Source organism: Macaca fascicularis, chromosome 12 (assembly GCF_037993035.2).
Source record: "Macaca fascicularis isolate 582-1 chromosome 12, T2T-MFA8v1.1".
Classification (NCBI taxonomy): domain Eukaryota; kingdom Metazoa; phylum Chordata; class Mammalia; order Primates; family Cercopithecidae; genus Macaca; species Macaca fascicularis.
Window position 1 is genome coordinate 12790551 of NC_088386.1, and position 17664 is coordinate 12808214.

At 48.7% G+C, this 17664-nt stretch overlaps 1 protein-coding gene across 2 annotated transcripts in view; it reads right to left on the minus strand.

Annotated features, from left to right (window-relative positions):
• Nucleotides 1-1321: 1321 nt before the first annotated feature.
• MARCO (macrophage receptor with collagenous structure) overlaps nucleotides 1322-17664 on the minus strand; it is a 59397-nt gene continuing 43054 nt past the window's right edge. For both annotated transcript variants that reach the window (XM_045366971.3, XM_005572954.5), the window contains 9 exons: nucleotides 14248-14346; nucleotides 14103-14138; nucleotides 13511-13609; nucleotides 13355-13417; nucleotides 5353-5397; nucleotides 4125-4223; nucleotides 3538-3582; nucleotides 2706-2882; nucleotides 1322-1597 (listed from right to left, as the gene is read on the minus strand). In XM_045366971.3, coding sequence (XP_045222906.1) covers nucleotides 1464-1597; nucleotides 2706-2882; nucleotides 3538-3582; nucleotides 4125-4223; nucleotides 5353-5397; nucleotides 13355-13417; nucleotides 13511-13609; nucleotides 14103-14138; nucleotides 14248-14346 — 797 coding nt within the window. In that variant the 3' untranslated portion in view covers nucleotides 1322-1463. The remainder of the gene's footprint in view (nucleotides 1598-2705; nucleotides 2883-3537; nucleotides 3583-4124; nucleotides 4224-5352; nucleotides 5398-13354; nucleotides 13418-13510; nucleotides 13610-14102; nucleotides 14139-14247; nucleotides 14347-17664) is intronic.

The following is a 17664-nucleotide window of genomic DNA, read 5'->3' on the forward strand; positions in this document are numbered from 1 at the left end:
CCCAGGCTTGGAACTGCTTCCCAGCACTTTTGCCACTTTCTGTTAGCCAAAGCAAGTCTTTGAGACCAGCCCAGAGTCAAGGTGTGGAAAGCAGACCTTGCTTCTTGGGAAAGGAGCTGCAGTCACATTGTTAGTGCCATGAATATAAGCTGGGCAAAGCGCAGCCAGCATACCACATTGCTTCACCACTCTGAGGTTGAGTTTGCTCATTTATAAAATGAGAATAATATTATTTATATTATGTGATACCCTAGTGTAAGGGAAATGGCTGCACTTTAGTCAGGAATAGGCCGAGGCAGCCAGCCGGTGCAGCGTGACTCAGTGGGTTTGGAGTGCAGGCGCACAACTCCAAACATTATGTAACCATGCCACGTGAGGCACATTATGTAACCACTCACACATGCTCATGTGAGGCTCAGAGCCACTGTTGTCTGTAAAAGGTATAACTACCTTGCTGATGCTGTACATATGGCTTGCACTCATGGCTTTCTTGTGCCCATGGCTCACTCATGCCCACAGCTGGCTTGTGTCCAGAGAGAGAGAATAAAACCATATCAAAACTCCTTACGATTCCTCGAGTGTTCTTCCAGCTACCTGCCACTTGCCCACTGACTCCCCTCGGACCTCAGTCAAAACCTGACACCTAGCGTTCTGTGTTCTTTCAGTAGATGGTTAGTCAGTCGTTGCCACAAGAAGGGACACAGGAGAGGCTCAAGAAAACAAAGTCTTTTATACCTACAGGTCCTAGAATGACAGAGTCACTGTAGTGCAAGAAGGGGTCACATCCTCCCCACCCTTTAAGGTCCAGTTCAAATTGTGCTTTTTCAGAAAACCTTTTTGATTACTCTCACTCCAGATAACTATTTCCATTCTGTAAATCCGACCCATGTATGTAAGGAAAGATCAATGAGACTCTAAGACTGATTCAAGCTTACTATGTGGTTTACAACATGGAGAGTGGGCTTAGCCCAGCAGGCAGGGAGCTGAGAGAGAGCAAGGACCCAGGGGCAGGTGGAGTCAGGGTGGAGCACAGAGCACAGGGCATGAAGAGAGTTCATGTGTGTGCTGGAATGTTACCAGGTCAAGGTCAGGGGAGGACAAAAAAGGGGAGAGAGAGCTCACCATGAGAGATGTTATGTCTGAATGACTGAAGAGATGGTCAAGAGTAAGGTTGACCATAAGTGACCTTCACCTTCTGTGTCACCACTTCCACCCTCTCCTTCCCCTGGCTATGGACATGAGAGAATTCAATGAAATGTTGTGGTGCATGGAGTGGGCACATCAATGGAGATTAGAGGTATGAACACACTGACACTCAGCCACAGTCAATGATGTTGAACTTTATTAACGGCCCCTCTCCGGAGGCTGCTCAGTTGTCCCTAGGGAACTCCTCAGAGATCTTCTGCCTTCCCATGTGTGAGCCCGAGGACACTCAGGAGCAGAGCAGTGAAAGGGTTTCCCGGTCAGATGCTGCACTCCACGCCTGCGTCCTCCTCGTGGCTGCAGTCGTGAGAGCCCCAACTATTCTTGCTGCAGCTCCACAGGGTACTCTCCGTGCCCCGACACTGAACATTATCCAGCCAGATCTGCCCAGTGCCTTGATAGAGAGAAAGCAAGAGAGAGAGAGAGAGAGAGAGAGCAAGAAGGGTAGGATTAGAGTCATAGCAAAGCAGCCACGTGTGTGCCTGGGAGATTCCATCCGGGATAGACTGCCAAATTTTCTCACAGTCATTCTGGCCCATTCTGGTCCAATGTGCTGATGGCTGGCTTAGCCTACTTTTTTTTTTTTTTTTTTTTTTTTTTAACAATGACTCTGCCTCCATTCTATTCTCTACCCTTTGACGAAAGTCTCATGCAAATATTTAATACTTAAACCCCACACTATTTGAAATATCTTCCTGGGGGGTTGGGGGTATCCTAATGTTTAGTCTCCTCCCTGCTAATTCACTCCTACTGTGTCCACCTTTCTCACATGCCTCTGTAATCATGCCATCGCCCCGCTCTAAAGCTAGCATTTGCTTTGGGTTGGAGTAAGGACAGGGAGCACTTGGGGTTGGGAGCAAGCGGGGAAACCGGCCTCATGTCCTGCTGGGGCAGCTTCTATGGCCAGAGAAAAGGGCTCTGCCTGGGGACTTGACTCCTTTGCTCAAGGTTTGAACTTTTGGCTGAAAGACATAGGCTGAGTCTCCAGCGTCTGAAGACATTTTCCCCAAATTTTAGTAAGCCCCTGCTCTGATTTGTTTCCTCTTCCCTTCCCATCTTTTCTTTAAACATGATCACAGCCAAGACTGCTGGTCAATCCAGGATGCTAGTTTGCAGATAGCTGGAGTGAACGTCTCTGTTTGCCTGCCCTGAATCTTCTCTCTGTTCTTCTAGTTCCAGCAACTCATCTGTCCTTTGGAGAGCCATCTCCGGCAAACACCCTCAGCCATGTGGCATTCTGACTCCAGGGCTGGATGGACATTGACTGAAGCAAGGCCAGCCTTCACTGTCAGCGCTGGAGGAGACAGGTCATCTTTCTGCTGGGGTGGCCAAGCTGGAAGGACGCATACCTGGAGCCCTGTGCTGCAGAGATTTCTGGTTGCTTGGACCAATTCTTTTCTTTTAAGGCAAACCACACTGAGTCACTCGCCAACACCCCACCAGCGAGAGAAAGCCACATCCACACCTCTGGGGAAGAGGCCCTTGGCTGGTAACTCACTTACCAGCTCCCACTTTGTACAGGGCCCTTCCTCTGGAGTAACCCAGCATGCGGCAGAAGACGGTGGCATCAGAATTATGCCATTCATCATCGCAAATGGTCCCCCAGGTACCACCGTAGTAAACTTCAGCCCGGCCTCGGTTACTACTGCCAACAATCCTGACGGACACTGCGTTTTCACCTGGGTGAAGAAACACACGTGGGAGAGGCGAGGAAGGCGGGGCTTTGGGTAAGTGTGGGCTCTTTCTTTTCATTTTGGAGTTCTACAGTTAAGGAAAAGAAATGCCCCTGCTTGACTGTCACCAGAGCCTGGAAGATCCCACTTTACAGCACCCACCCAACCTGGCATGCAGCCTCCGTGCACCTGGGGCCTGCGGGCACAAGGCCAGGGGGGCAGGTGCCCCTGTGGCTGGTTTGCAAATTGCATACACCAGGTCTTGTCACGTGTTGTGGAGAGAAAAAAAAGAAAAGTTGAGAAAAGAGAAGGAAGGAAGGAAAGAATGGAGGGAGAGAAGGAGGGAGAGAGGGAAAGGAAGGAGGGAGGGAGAGGAAAGAAAGAAGGAAAAGGGGAGGAAGGGAGGGAGAGAGAAAAGGAAAGGAAGAAGGCGAAAGGGGGAAGGAAGGGAGAGAAGGAAGGAAGTGAGAGAGTGGCTGGGGAGGGAAACTGCTAACTGCTGCTGTGTGCCGTGGGCAGGCTCATTCACGGGACTAGACCCTCAACTCTTCCCCAAAATGAGAAATTTATTTGAGAACCATCTTTTCCCTCAACACACACAATTTTCAGGTGCAGAATTGACTTTAAAGCACACATTAAAGAGAATATAAATAGTGATTACCTGTTTCACCTTTTTCTCCCTTTACTCCTCTCTCCCCAGAAGATCCTGTCATGAGGAGAAAACCCACACGGTTTGAAAGAAATCCAGGCAGGATGCCTTTGCCTGCATTTGCAGGAGTGGGGAGCGGGTGGAGGGGTGGGGGTGGTCAGACTCTCCCTGGGTCTCGCCTGTGGCCTGGTATTGTGGGTACAGGACGTCCTGCGGGTGCCAATGATTAAGCAGGAAGAAACGGGCCTGAGCTATAGCAAGAGGGGTTGAAGTCAGATTGGTGAGGGACCCTTGGTCAGGGACATGGAGTGGGATGGGCTCATCTCCTTCATGCAAACCGTCTAGGGGTGTTGGGTCATGGGGCATGGCTCAAGTGCACATTCATACCCCTGTCTCAGATTCTAGAGCTGCGCCTAATCCACTGCTGTGTGCTCCACGCCTAGGACAACCCCTAGCGCAAGACTTGCCAATTAAGGAAATAAACCTCTACCCTCCTGGGTTCTGAAAACCCCCAAAACAGGGCATTTCCTGTTTTCAGGTACAGAACTGGCTGTAAAGCATAGTCCTAAGAACCAAGGAATCAGATGCAGAGGCCTTACCTTTTACTCCCTGGTCTCCCTTCTGGCCAGCTCGTCCAGGGGCTCCCTTGGAGCCTGCCAGCCCCGGGCTCCCCTGTTCTCCCTTCACACCTGCAGGGCCTGGAAGGAGAGACAGTGCCCTGGTCAGGTACCCTGCTTTGCCTTCCCAAGAGAGACCCAAGGGCCTTGCTGTTTAATAAAAGTTATCCTTAACTGCCAGACCTCCCCCATGGCTGGGCTATCTGAACGTTCAGCCTGTCTTTGGTCCATATGGGGGCTGCACTGGTCTCTCAACTCTTAGGTAAACGCTGTCGAGAACAGGCAGTCTAAAATAGCTGGTGGTATTCCACAGATTGTTGGTTCTTCCGGAATTACATAGTTATGTGGAAGTTCTAGCCACGCTGGGAGAATTTGCTAGAATGTTTCTAAGCCTCGATGTCTCCTTTAGTGAATTGAAATAGTAACAGAGGCCGGGTACAGTGGCTTGCTCCTGTAATCCCATGCTTTGGGAGGCCAAGGTGGGAGGATGACTTGAGGTGGGGAGGCCAAGGCTGCAGTGAGCTATCCTGGCACCACTGCACTCGGGCCTGGGTGACACAGAGACTTTGTCTCTAAAAAAACTGAAAAAACAAAACAAAACAAAACACAAAATGGTAATAGAATATCTAGCTTATGAGGAAGAACAGTTGCTCGAGAAATGTGTCTGAAAAACTTTACTTTTGCACTCACAGGGGCAGGGCTGTCGAGAGGCCTAGAAACACCCCGCAGCTGGTGCCGGCTCAGGACCCAACTGAAGCACAGGCTCTGGAGGTGAGGATAAGAATAAGAAAGCCCAGCGACAGGCAGCGGGAGGCAGCCAGGAGAGGCTTGGGGGCCAAGAAGAAGAGGCAAGTGGGCCACAGCTGAGGCGGGGAAGCAGCAGCCGTGGATGGAGCAGAAGGGGCACAACTCCATGGCGGCTGTACAGCCTGGAGCCTCCGCCTGCACCCCTAGCTCTCCTGACATTTTCCCCCTTTGCCATCCTCAGCCCCTGCCCCACATGCTACACCCCTCAGGATGCTGAGTTCCTCTTATTCCCAGGTTTTGCAGTGGAGAAATCTGAGACTTGAGTGACAGAGCCCTGGAGTCTTAACCTCCACTTTGGAAGAAGGTCACAGCTGTGCGTTCAAAGTCAACAAGACCTGCCCTCTGAGTGGGCAGGCCTTCCCCGTCATCACCCCGAGGGATGAAAATGCAGTCAGCCCTTTACCTGGAACTCCTGGTTCTCCTTTTACTCCTTGCTGTCCTTGAAGTCCTAAGATCAAAACAAAAAAAGGGGGGGAGGAGATAATAAAACTTAGATATTAGACATTTTTAATCTTAGACAACCTCTACCTTTTGTCTGATTAATGCAGATGGAAAGATACATTGGTTCTCCACGATTGTTTAAAGCCTCTTCAGCAGATCATAAAAAGAGACAGTCTGCAGATGAATGAGAACAGGTGTATTGGGGGTGAAACAGCAAGGTACTGGATGAAAGCCTGGATTAGACAGACCTCAGATGCACCGCTGGCCTTCCCTGCCCACCAGTAACCTGACCTGGCATCTAAATCCAATCCCATTCCCTGCTGTTGCATTTATATTGGAAGAGAATTGGGAGATATCTGGTAAATAAAGTAATTGCCAAAATAAAGTTATTGCCAAAAGACTGTGGAGGGGGCTCAGTGGCCACCAGGAGCTTTGGGGGTCCTCACCCCTAATAGATGCTCTACAAGTATTTGTTGGTTTATTTCATTGCGGCCCCCAGTGGCTAAAGATTCACGTGGCTAAAGGGTCTAATGTCCAGAAAATGGAAAAATAATAACCACAATCATTGGTGATTATCCTATTGTAGTTAATGTTAAAGTTGCCCCATTCTTCCTTCTTTCTGTCCATTCATCCTTTTTTTTCAGTAAAGTTTCATGGAAGACCCACTGTCCCCAGCGCCCTGCTGGGTCACTGTGAGATAATAATTTGTTCATTTAGCAAGATCATGTCCTCTTGATTCTAAGTGCCAATATTATTTTATTTCAGAGAAATAGGACTCCTCAAAGCAGTTACACAAACTTGGGAAAATGCAAGCTCATTATTGACTATCAGTAAAAGTTACTAGAGGGTAACAAGGGGAACACCAACAGTGAGTCATAAGTATCTGTGCCCCCGGCCAAGCACGGAGCTCAGTCAACCTCCTTGCAGTTGCCTTGGGGAAGTTTCTGCCTGCCCTGCCCCACCTCTCACTTCAGTCCCTGGATTTTCCAAGCACCTGCAGTGTGCTGGTTAGTGGAGGGAGAGGCAAGGGGCTGGCAAGACTCTTCAGGGCCCCTTCTTGGAATAATGAGCAAGAGCAGTTGTGAATGCCCCTGAAATCCAGGGGCATTTCAGATCCCACCCCCAGGCTTGGCGCTGCCTGGGGAGGAGGGCGGGAGAGCCAAGGCAACAAGAGAAGCAGGAAGCACCAGAAGATTCTGAGAGGGCATGTACTTCTGTTCCTCATGTTAGGGAAAGGGACAGAACTGAGGCTGGGATAGGTTTTTGTAAGAGCTGGAGGTGCTTAGAGGTCAGCCCCTGGCAGACAGGCCCTAGCTTACACCGGGCCATTTGTGTACACACCTGTCCCTCTGAATAGAATGCCTCACCCCTTTGGTTCACCTGGAGAACTCACATTTAGCTTGTAAACTCTGCAAAGATGATATCAGATGTCACCACCTGTGAAGCCTTCCCTCTCTCGCCCAAGACATGATATCCTTTCTCCCAAGGTATTAAAGCAAAGTGGTTCCACAGTCTGACAGCCTGGGCTTGAGTCCACTTCTGTCTTATACTGACTTTGTGACCTCGAACCAGGTGTCCCTGCTCTGAGCCTCAGTCTCCTTCTCTGAGTCTCCTTGTTGCCTCCTGAGGCAGTTGTGAGGCTGAAATGAAATTGTGTGTGTCAAGTGCTGAGCCTGGTGCCTGGCCAGTGCTAAATAAATGATGTCACAGGACCCTGTGCCCCCTCCAGGTGGGGGAGCACCTCAGGTACTGAGGTTGAGTCCACACATGAGCACAAGGATTGCTGCACAGCTAGCACCCAGCAAATGTCTTCTATTGACCTGAAGGGCTGAGCTGAGATTGTCCAGGAGAAGCGACAGATGTTTCCCTTCTGCTTACCTGCATCTGAACAGCATATGTCAAGATGGGTTAGGAGAAAGATCACATTCTATATGTCTATGATGGTGATGAAGTAGGAAACAGTCTACATCACAGTGTCTTGGGGTCCCTGAACCCTGTCTCTAGAGACATGCTCTTAAGGTAGAGATTTCTGCAACATGGCACCCTCTGGGATGCAGATAGAAGGGGCTGAGAGTCTGGATGTGGACTGTTTCCTACTTCATCACCATCATAGACATATAGAATGTGATCTTTCCCCCTACCAGTCTTGAAATACGCTGTTCACATGCAGGTAAGCAGAAGTGGCCTCAAAACACTGTGACCTCCCTTTACTGTGACCACCCAAAGAGATGCACCCCTCCAACTGTCCTCTAAAGCACTGAACAGTAAACGCCCTCTAAAGACAGGAATCATAGGAAAGCCCCTGTTCACCAGGTTCGTGGCCCCAAGCCTGACCCTCCCTCTTTGCTTCCCATACTCTCCCTTCCTAGCTCCTCACCTCCAGGGGACTCAGCATTTTCTGCTGCTTGCATTGTGCCAGGCACTGTGCCAGGGGCTTTACATACCTTGTCTTGTTTGATCTTTCTGCCACCCTCCAAAGCAGTGTGATTTCCCTCCTTTACAGAGGAGAAAGTACACCCTCAGGGATGCTAGGTGAGTTATCCAAGGTCACATAAGAGTGAATGGGGAAGTCGGGGCTGTCACCCAGGCCCAGCCTCCCACTGTTCCCTGAAGGCACCTTTGTTCCACTAGTACTAGGCTCACTCCTCTCCGGAGTTTCACTTGGTCTATGCACTTGGTTCCCAAGACACCTCCAGCCTTCCTGCAACCATTTTTCCCCCTAAAAGAGGAGTAGTCAAACTAGAGTATACATCAGAATCATCTGGGTGCATCTTGTTAGTAAACAACTTGCTAGGGCCCACCCAGAGTCACTGATTCAGTGGGGCTGGAGTGGGAATCCAAGAATCCACATTACTAACAGGTTCCCTGGTGATGCTAATGCTGCAAGTCTCAGGACCACATTTGGAGTAGCACTGCCCTAAACGACTCTCACTCATTCTTGAGGGACCAGCTCACAGCCTACCTCCTACGAGCAACTTTCCTTGTCTCTACAGGAACTCACAGCCCCTCTGGCATCTGAACCCTCCCAGACCCACAGTTCATATGGCAGAGGTTATACCTTGATGAAATGTCTTCTGATATGTGTTTAATGGGTATTGGAAATTAGCATTGAGGTTTGTGTGATTTCTCTCCAAGCCTCACTGGACTCTAAGAGAACACTGGCTGAATGGTTGTTCATGGACTAATCGATGGAGGAACTAGTAATTACTTCACTATAAATCAAGGCAGCATCCTGATAGGATCAGCTCCTGCAGAGTAGAGGGAGAAATGGCCAAAAAATAGGTTCCAGAGCTGCTTGTTGTAAAACTACACTGGAGAGCAAATAAATGCTGGATTTTTCTTCTTAACCATAAGTAAGCTGGCTTTCCCCGAGTATCACAAGCTTATCAAGCTGAGAGGGCTCCAAATATTTACTTGCAAAGTATTTTTACAGAAAAAATTTTCCCCCAAGAAACATGTGTTACGTTAGAAAACACATGCCTTCCAGTTGTTTAGTGTTGAGCTGGTGTTCTAACTAAAGTCTTCAACTGTTCCTGCTCCCAAGGAAGCTGCCTATTTCAAACCTAGAATGCTGTGAAACTGTCAGGGACCTGGTGTTTTTCTACACTGCTTGCACGCCACAGAAAAGGAAACAGGATCAGCAAAGTCAAGTAGCTGAGCCTGTGGTCACCCAGCAGTCAGGGGTAAGTTCAAGTTGAGGCTCAGGTCTCCTGATTCTGAGTGAAATGGAGACATTTCCAATACATTAAAATAACTTCCTTCCTTCTTCCCTCCCTCCCTCCCTCCTTTCTTTTCTTTCTTTCTTTCTTTCTTTCTTTCTTTCTTTCTTTCTTTCTTTCTTTCTTTCTTTCTTTCTTTCTTTCCTTCCTTCCTTCTTTCTTTCCTCTCCTTTCTTTTTCTGACAGGGTCTCACTCTGTTGCTCAGGCTGGAGTGCAGTGGTGCAATTAAAGCTCGTTGCAGTCTCAAATTTTTTGGCTCAAGTGATCCTCCTCCTCCTCCTTCAGCCTCCTGAGTAACTGAGACTACAGGTACATGCCACCATGCCCAGCTAACTTTTTTGTATTTTGTAGAGAGGGGGCCATTGCTGTCTTGCCCAGGCTGGGGAAACCTTCCTAAATACCATGCCAACTTGGAGGCTAGGTGCTACCTGGCAAATTGAGGATTGAGTGAATAACTGACAAATTGGCCTTGTGGTAAGAAGTGACATGAAGGATAAGGGACTCAAAATTGGGGTATGTGTAGACTTCTGCAGAGCTCTCTAAGAAACTTAGAGAAAAATGAGGAAGAGTTTTATAAATGACAATTTAGTGATTTGACTTAGTAGAATTTAATAAATTATTGGACTATCTCAGTACTTAGATATGAGGAATGGAATTAACTGAGAAATTATGCTTTCAAATGCAGATGAGAAACATCTTCAAATACAGATGAGAAAATGGATTTTGTGTTATTTGCACTTCGGTTTTGCCCGAAGAGGAAAATAAAAGGGCATGGAAAATTCACACTGTTATAGTTTAGACATAAAGGCCATTGAGATAAAGAATTTCCAATCAGATTGATGTTTTGGAGTTTAAATGTTTTGGCTGCTTCTAATGTTATTTCATGAGGTAGAAACAGTAAAAAGAGAAATGTCATGATTACAAGCTGAAATAGAGTCCTTCCTTATTTCTAAACAAATATTATATCAAAATAGCTAAGGCATGTAGAGCTAAAATTGGATTATTCTTCTGCAATCTTTGAAAGTGAAAATGTTAGAAATACTAAGTGATGGAGACTGGACAGGGTCTGTTTCTAGCAGGTAAAAAAAGTGACCCTGAGAGAAGGTTCTGAATGCCTTGCTTGATAAAATGTGGAGGTTATCTTCCCCCCAGAATGGAAGGAATTTCCTCTTTGTCTTATTTAATATGAGCTGGCTCCTCTCTCTCAAGAGGTGCAAACAAGAGGAAGCATTTCACCTGAATAGGGTAGAGTGTGGTCAGTGGCTGTGGGGGAGGTAGAAAGGCTTGGTGACCAAGCCAGGATTTACCCATTTGTGGAGGAGTGGAAGGTGTGGCTGGGGTGGGGATAGGGTGAAGGTAACTGATTTCTCTCAAATCATACACTCTACATTCTTCCATAAAACCGAATCTGGAAAAGCACAACTCTGGAATCAGACTTTGGGATTCACTTCTGAATTCAGTTCATGCTCCCTGTGATACTGTGAGCAAAGGGTTTACTCTCTCTGAGCCTTTGCTTCCTCGGTTGTAAAGGAGAATGGTAAGTTCAGTGCGATCATAGGGGTCAAGACCCAGGCACAGTACCTGGCCCAGAGGCACTGATAACAATGAACAGACCACTCATCTTTTAAAAATAGTTAATGCGCAGTAATGAAACCTAGCTGTCACCTAGGTCAAGTCAACACACAGTAATTTTTCTGTTTTCATTTAAAGTGGCTAGATATTCTCTTGAGAGATTAATGATTTTATTTACAAAATGGGAAATACATCAGTTTGGAAACCTGGCTTGATATATCAAAACTGGCCAAGCACTGCAGTGGCTTTAGTTTGGGGAATACCGACATCCTGACATTGACAAGTATACACTGTCCTCCATGATGGGGAGATCGGGCTCCCACTCTCCGCCTGCCCCTCCTTCTCCCACTTCAGAAGTTGTCAGATGTAATCTCTCCAAAAGTTTATTAGCCTATGACTCCAGGATGATCTACAGACCCAGCCAGATTAGTCAGATTATGGTCCTATTGGAATTCCCCTCTGAGATGTGCATGTGGACTGTCAGCTACTTAATCAAGGCAAACATTTGGACTTGGGTGGGCAGCCTGCACAGTTTTAGATAAACGGTAATTATCACAAGCCCCAACTTGAAATGCAATTCCTCATGTTTACTTGGTCAGCCAGGGGTAACCCCTAGAATTTGCTGGCTGGTACTCACTACTAGGCCTAATTATTGGAGAACGCCATAAGAGTGCTCAACAGATATACAAGGTCTCAATGATGATGAAATTAAAACGATCCCCAAGCTATGGGCCAAAAGTCTTTTGCTAAAATGGGTGTGGGGTCCTGGGTACATAACTAAGAACTGTGATAGGGCCTGAGAGCTTCATGTTTCCTCCCAGGAATGGAACAAGCTGCTACCTTCTGCTCCGATCCTTTCTGAACTGGGATGAAGGGAGGAGGTGTCACTCATCAGCACGCCCTGATGGTGGGGCTGGGTAGGAAGACCTCATGATAGATTGTACTAATAAGACCCCAAGGTTTGTCTTGTATGGGCCTAGATTTGAACCTGGCTGTATCTCTTAATGGCTGTTTGACTGTAAAGTTGCGCTACGGAGAGTGCTTGTCCCACTGGTGTCAAGAAGATGCTCATTAGCAGGACTGCTTTTGTTCTGCAAATCCTCCCAAGATGCAAAGGGCGGGGCAGGATTCCCTACCCTCAGACTGTGGGAGACCCAGGCTTGGGGCTCGGAGAGTGAGCACAGTGCTCCTGTGGGCAAAATCATGTTTTACCTCCAATACTCTTGGTTAGTCAAGAAACATTAGTCTAGCAGTCGGGCCGGGGACAGAGGGTGGCTACCATTTACAACCGAGAGATTAAAGCAATCATCTCCATGAAACCACACAGAAGGTTCAGGGGCAAGAGAGCATCAGGTCTATAGTCAGACGGATTCTGAGACTGGGGACCAGTGAAGATGGAATTATAAGATCAGAATGGACAGTGAACAAGCCAGGAACGTCTGACGACCATATCCAGATGGAGCCTATCCCATGGTGAGACCTTGCTGGTGGCCTTCAGGTGGCATCCACATGGGATCAGGTAGCAGGGATCCTCCCATACCAACACATCATCCATAAAAAACACAACTGCTGTGGGGCTGGACAGATTACAAGGACAGAGAGGGTGTAAAAGCTGCCCTTGCCATGGCTCCCAACAGCTTTCAAAAAAACCCAAAAGTTCAGACCCAGGGTCCAAGGTTTGCCGGGAGGTGGTGATGAATGAATCAATCAATCGATTAGAACCGTGGAGGACCAGGTCCCAGTGTGGGTCTCTAGCACAGCGTGGGGGGTGAGGGCATCCAGGTTGTCCGACACAAGCATGACCTTCTTCTTGGGCAGAGGACAGGGGTGGAGGCAGACTGTCTACAGATGTCCTTGGCAGACATGCAGCTTTACATCATAACCCTGCCTTCCCCATAGCCCCTCCTGCCTGCTCCTGGCTTTCCAATGTGTGCAACAGTTCTCCATAGAAATACCCAATCAGAGAGTGCCCACACCATCAGGCAACAGTCTCTCTGTTCACTGCAATACCCTGCATGTCTGAGGGCAGAAAGGCAGGAATCGGTCTTATGCATTGTGATAGTAGTCTGGACTTTCTAGACCAAGTGAGCACACTGCGACTGGACCAAACTGGCTTATAAAATAGACTATATTGGTACAATGGTTTATGACCTAGACTAAATGGACATGATGGTATATAACCTAGATTGGGTTGGCATTATGGTATAAACTCGTCTTTGTGAGTTTGGCTAGTGTGGGTCAGTGCTCCCAGGCTGCTCCCTTAGGAAAATGTGGAAGAAGAGTTTTCTGGATCCTCCAGCCTGAATCCAGACTCCTGGACCTCCTCCTGGGGGTCCCAATGAAGGGTCAGCAGGAGAGAGCAGAAACATACAGCTAGGAGGCAGACCAGGGAGATGGTATGAGCAAGGTGCTTTGCTCTCCTCCCTGATGCAGGAGGTTTGGTCATGGCATTCAAGGCCTTTCATGAGCCATGAGAAGAGAAAGAACAGCCCTAGGCCGTTGGGCTTAAGTGGTCCTGGCAGGGGCAACTGCCCTCCATAACCAGGAACCTCAGAGGCCAAGGCGCAGAAGATCCTCTGCCTCCTCCGTGGGCCTAACAGGAGGCGGTTTTTCTCCCTATCCATCCTGCCACCCAGCAAGCCCACCTACTCACCCACTGCACCCTCTGTTACCTGTGTCCCCTTTGCTTCCTTTCAGGCCTGCGGCTCCTGGACTCCCGGGGCTCCCTGGAAGTCCTAGACAACAGACACCACAGAGGGCATAAGGGCTGGACTAGGCAGGTTTTCACACATCACTCTCTGTGCTCGCCACGGGACCCAGGATCTCACCTGTTAGCCCACGGGAGCCAGCACTGCCAGGCTCGCCCTTGGCACCTGGCTGTCCCACTGCACCAGGAGGGCCTGGAACACCCTGCAGTCCAGGTTGTCCTGAAAGGAAAGTAGTGACTGCCAGGCTGTGGTAGTTGGCAGGGGGCCTGGCTACCCCAACCCCTGGTGCTTCTATTCTCAGCAGTGAGACATGTACCTCTTAATACCTTAAAGTCCTCTTGGCAGATTCAACACCTCTCTTTAGAAGCCATGAGCTAGCCCTCTTAGTAGTAGGAAAATGATTCTCAGCAACTTACTAATCTTTTCCATCTGCAGGGTTTGGGACTTACGGACTTACTAGGAGCTCTGGGTGTGACTGTCTAACTTCATGCCATGGGTGGCAAAGTGGGGTGAAGTCTAGAAAGAAACATCAGTGAGGCCTGCCTCCCGCTGGCTGCTCTGTTCCTGTTAGTCAGGGCCAGGTTTTAAAGAAACCCCAGGTGCTCTGGGTGAACACCAAAATGAAGCAAAAGATGGTGGAGCCAGGTCCCCAGCTTCACTCTGCCAGGGACAGTGGTAGCTGGGATGACGCCAAGATTCCTGTAGTTCTTACCTGGATCTCCTTTAGCTCCAGGAAAACCAGCCAAACCTAAGATGAAAAAGAACTTTTAGGAATTTTTTTTCCCTTTGGCTCAACCAGCCAGAAAAAAAAAAAGAAATACCTAGAGGTCAATGGATGTGACTACGCGCTCTCTTACCTGGTGAGCCTGGCCTCCCTGAGTCACCTTTACTCCCCTGGGCTCCAGGAGGCCCCATGACCCCTGCATCTCCTTTCATGCCCTTGTCCCCTTTGCTTCCTGAAAAACCAAAAAGTCTCAGTCAGGTGTGGGAGGAACACCAATCAGGCCACCATGTCCTCCTCTGACACTTCCCATTCCACTGAAATCCCAAATCCTAAACTCCTTGGGCTCCTACTTGGTGCCCACGAGTGGAAGATATGACCACTGCCCTCAAGGAGCGGACCACTCTGCCCCAGAGACAAGAAAGAAACTCATGAAAATTTGGTGAGGTGACCTGGTATGGCTGACAGTCAACAGAAAACCCTGGTCCCCTTGGGAGGGACAATAGCCCAGGCTCAACCAGCACTGTCTGGCTCATTTTTGTGTCTGCATTTTGGCAATTATTTGACTTCACTTCAAAAATTGAAACCTGAGTATTCCAAAAAGCAGATCCCAAATGCTGAGAATAGCAACTTTGAGGCGTCAACAGACAGAAAAACATTGCAACAGCTCATATTCCTGCCAGCACTTCAGACATGGGCTTTCCTGGTACCCAAGATTTCAAATTTTCCACTTATCATCAGAATTCAGAGCTCATCCTAGCCTGTCCCCTTCTGAGTCCTCTGTCGCTCCCTCCTCTCTTGCTGGTGCCTGGTGCATATCAATTGACAGAGGCTCCTCACTGGGGTAGGGCTCTGCGACTTCTTTGGTTTAGGGGTGGACTGCCTGGACCTTGCCAGCCACTCAATGCAGGACACTACTGGTAGGCTGCCAAAGTCCCACCATCAGCTGGGTGTCCGTGCTCAACTCCACTCCCCTGGGGTTGGGGAGAGTGGGACAAAGGTCTAAAGAGGAACATCTCACTTCAACACAACCTTTTAGGCTTTCAAAAAGGCTTATTGGGAGGCAATTTTGTTAAAAGGCATTTATTGCTCCATTCTATGATTTTGATAATTCTGAAGCTGGGGAGGACTCAGGCATGACACCAGCCTTCTCTCCAGTGACTTAGAAAAGGGGGCAGAGAGCTCTGAAGAGGTGAGGAAGAAGGGAGAGCCCTGGGTCTTGGCATTGAGTGCTGTGAGTTCATGAGTTGTGAGGCTCATGAATCAGACCCCTTGAGATGGCTGAATGCTTGAAGGGTGGCTGCTCCTTGAGGAAGACAAAGCAATCCTAAGGAACTTGGTTGTGGCTGAGCCGTCCTATAACAGCTGGAGGGGCAAAAAGCAGAGAAGGCTGTTCTTGGCCATTCAGAGTGTCCACTCTGGAGACGGGGCCAACGGCACCTGTTAGAAAGCACTGAGAACTGTTTCCCTGGAGGAATCTGTTGGTGCCTTTTTTGCTGTGGGCCAGGACCATCAAGTTACAGCATCGCTGGGCCACATGAGGTTTCTTCAGAATGGTCTGGGCCTGCATCTGCATTGCTACAACTTCCACTCCCCAGCAAAGGGGATGGCTTTGGGAAGAGGGCAGTATCGCATCAGTCAGAGGACCACACTGGCTCTAGCCAAGGAAGCACAGCTGCCTCTGACTTCAGAACTTTCCAAGTGCAGCTAAGTAGTATGGTGAGGAAAATAAGCTTGTCCCCTGGGACTTCAAGTTGGTGGCTTATCTGTCTACTAGCAGGAAGAGAAGAGGTAAAATCTCAGCACTATTGGGGTCAGGTCTCCCTTGGTTTGCACAGCCCAGCCACTGGCAGTGGATTGAGCAAGCCATGGGTGAGAGAGATCTCATGATCTTGGGAAATGAAATTTGGCAAGAGGAGGAGTGGGCCAGAGTCCTGATTTTTGAAGAACTCAAACTGCTGCCTTTCTCTTCACCGACCACAGCGTTTCCAGGCCTGAGTCTTGGTGTGGATTCTATGCTTGCCTTTGTGACAGTGTGGTTGGGAAGCAGCATAACTCAGACTCAGTGGGAAAAGACCTAGCTGTGGCCCCTTCTCTGGGGCTGGCGGGACCACTTTGAGAAAGTCTGGGTTTCCCTTTCCCATCTATAGAGAGAACTATGTTGTTCCAGCTTTGGAAGGATCCTCAGAGGTCAACTGCCCAACCATCTTCCTGTGCCAGTATCCCCCATCAGCCCAGCCTAGGAGAATTCTGCAGCCCCTCCTCCCGTCCCAGCAGTCAGCTTCCCGCTAAGACCAGTGCCCACCCAGTTCATCAGGGGTCAACCCCAGGTTCTGAATCATTCTTCCTCCCTTGCCTTAGCACAGTTGGTCCTCCTGAAGCCTTAGTCCATTGGTCCCTTGGTCCTTATTCTTCTGCTGGGCACCACCTTGGGCAAGACCATTTTCTTTCCCACAAATGCCCTTTGAATATTTTAGGATGGCTGACACATCCCTGCTAAGGGCTGTCATCTTGAGGGCAAGCCTTCCCAGTTTTTTGTAGGGAATTCCCATGTGCCAGGTACAGTGGTACACATCTCATATGTCTTATATTCCTGCAGTAATTCATCCTCATTAAAGGTTTGTATTATTATTAGTCCTCTTTTCTAGGTGAGTAAATTGAGGCTGAGAAAGGTTAAGTCATTTGCCCAACGTCACACAGTTAGTGAGCCATAGGAGAACCCAGGTCTGTCTGATCTTGAAACTGAAGTCCTTCCCTTTCTACCTTACGGGATAACTACTACTACTGCTACTACTACTACTACTACTACTACTACTACTACTACTAATGCTATTACTATTACTAGCTGTCATGTATTTGATGCCTATTACTAGTTATCACATATTTAATGCCTATCATGTGGCAGACAGTTTGAAAGCATGGTCTCTAACCCTTATTACTGTCTTGTAAAATATGTCTAATTTAATTACTATTTTAATTTAATTACCATTCTTTTCTAAAATGAGAACATTAAAGCTCAGAAGGGTGAAGCATTGCCTTAGTCACACAGGTGACCAGGTGCGGAGGAGGGATGGGAACCAAGCCCACCTGGCCCCACAATCGTCACTCTCTGCCATTCACTGCAGAGCCTCCCCAATGGCTGCAGGAGGCTGAGAGGTGGAGAGCGTGGCATGCTCAGTCAAGTCCAGAGCCCCTAAGCCAGTGTTTCTCCGAGTTTGGTGCCCAGACCTTCAAGGTCAGAACCGTCCAGAGCATTTGAAAGAGACCCTCGAGCCCTCCCTGCATTTTAAGCAAGCACCCAAACAGCTCTTATCATATTGGCCCGTGGCTTGAGGAACACTGTTCTAGAGATAGCACCCTCAGTCAATGGGGGATTCTGGCTGGCTGGGGTCTCCCTCCTGAAATCAACCCTCTTGCCCTTGTCGTCAGTCAGTCTGCCCTGCTTCCCAAGGCCCAGTGCAGGCCCACTGTCCTCATCCCCTCAGCTTCCTCTCTGAGCTCGTAGCACTGCCTGTGCCCCGACTTGCCATAGTCATGCCTGGAATGACATTGT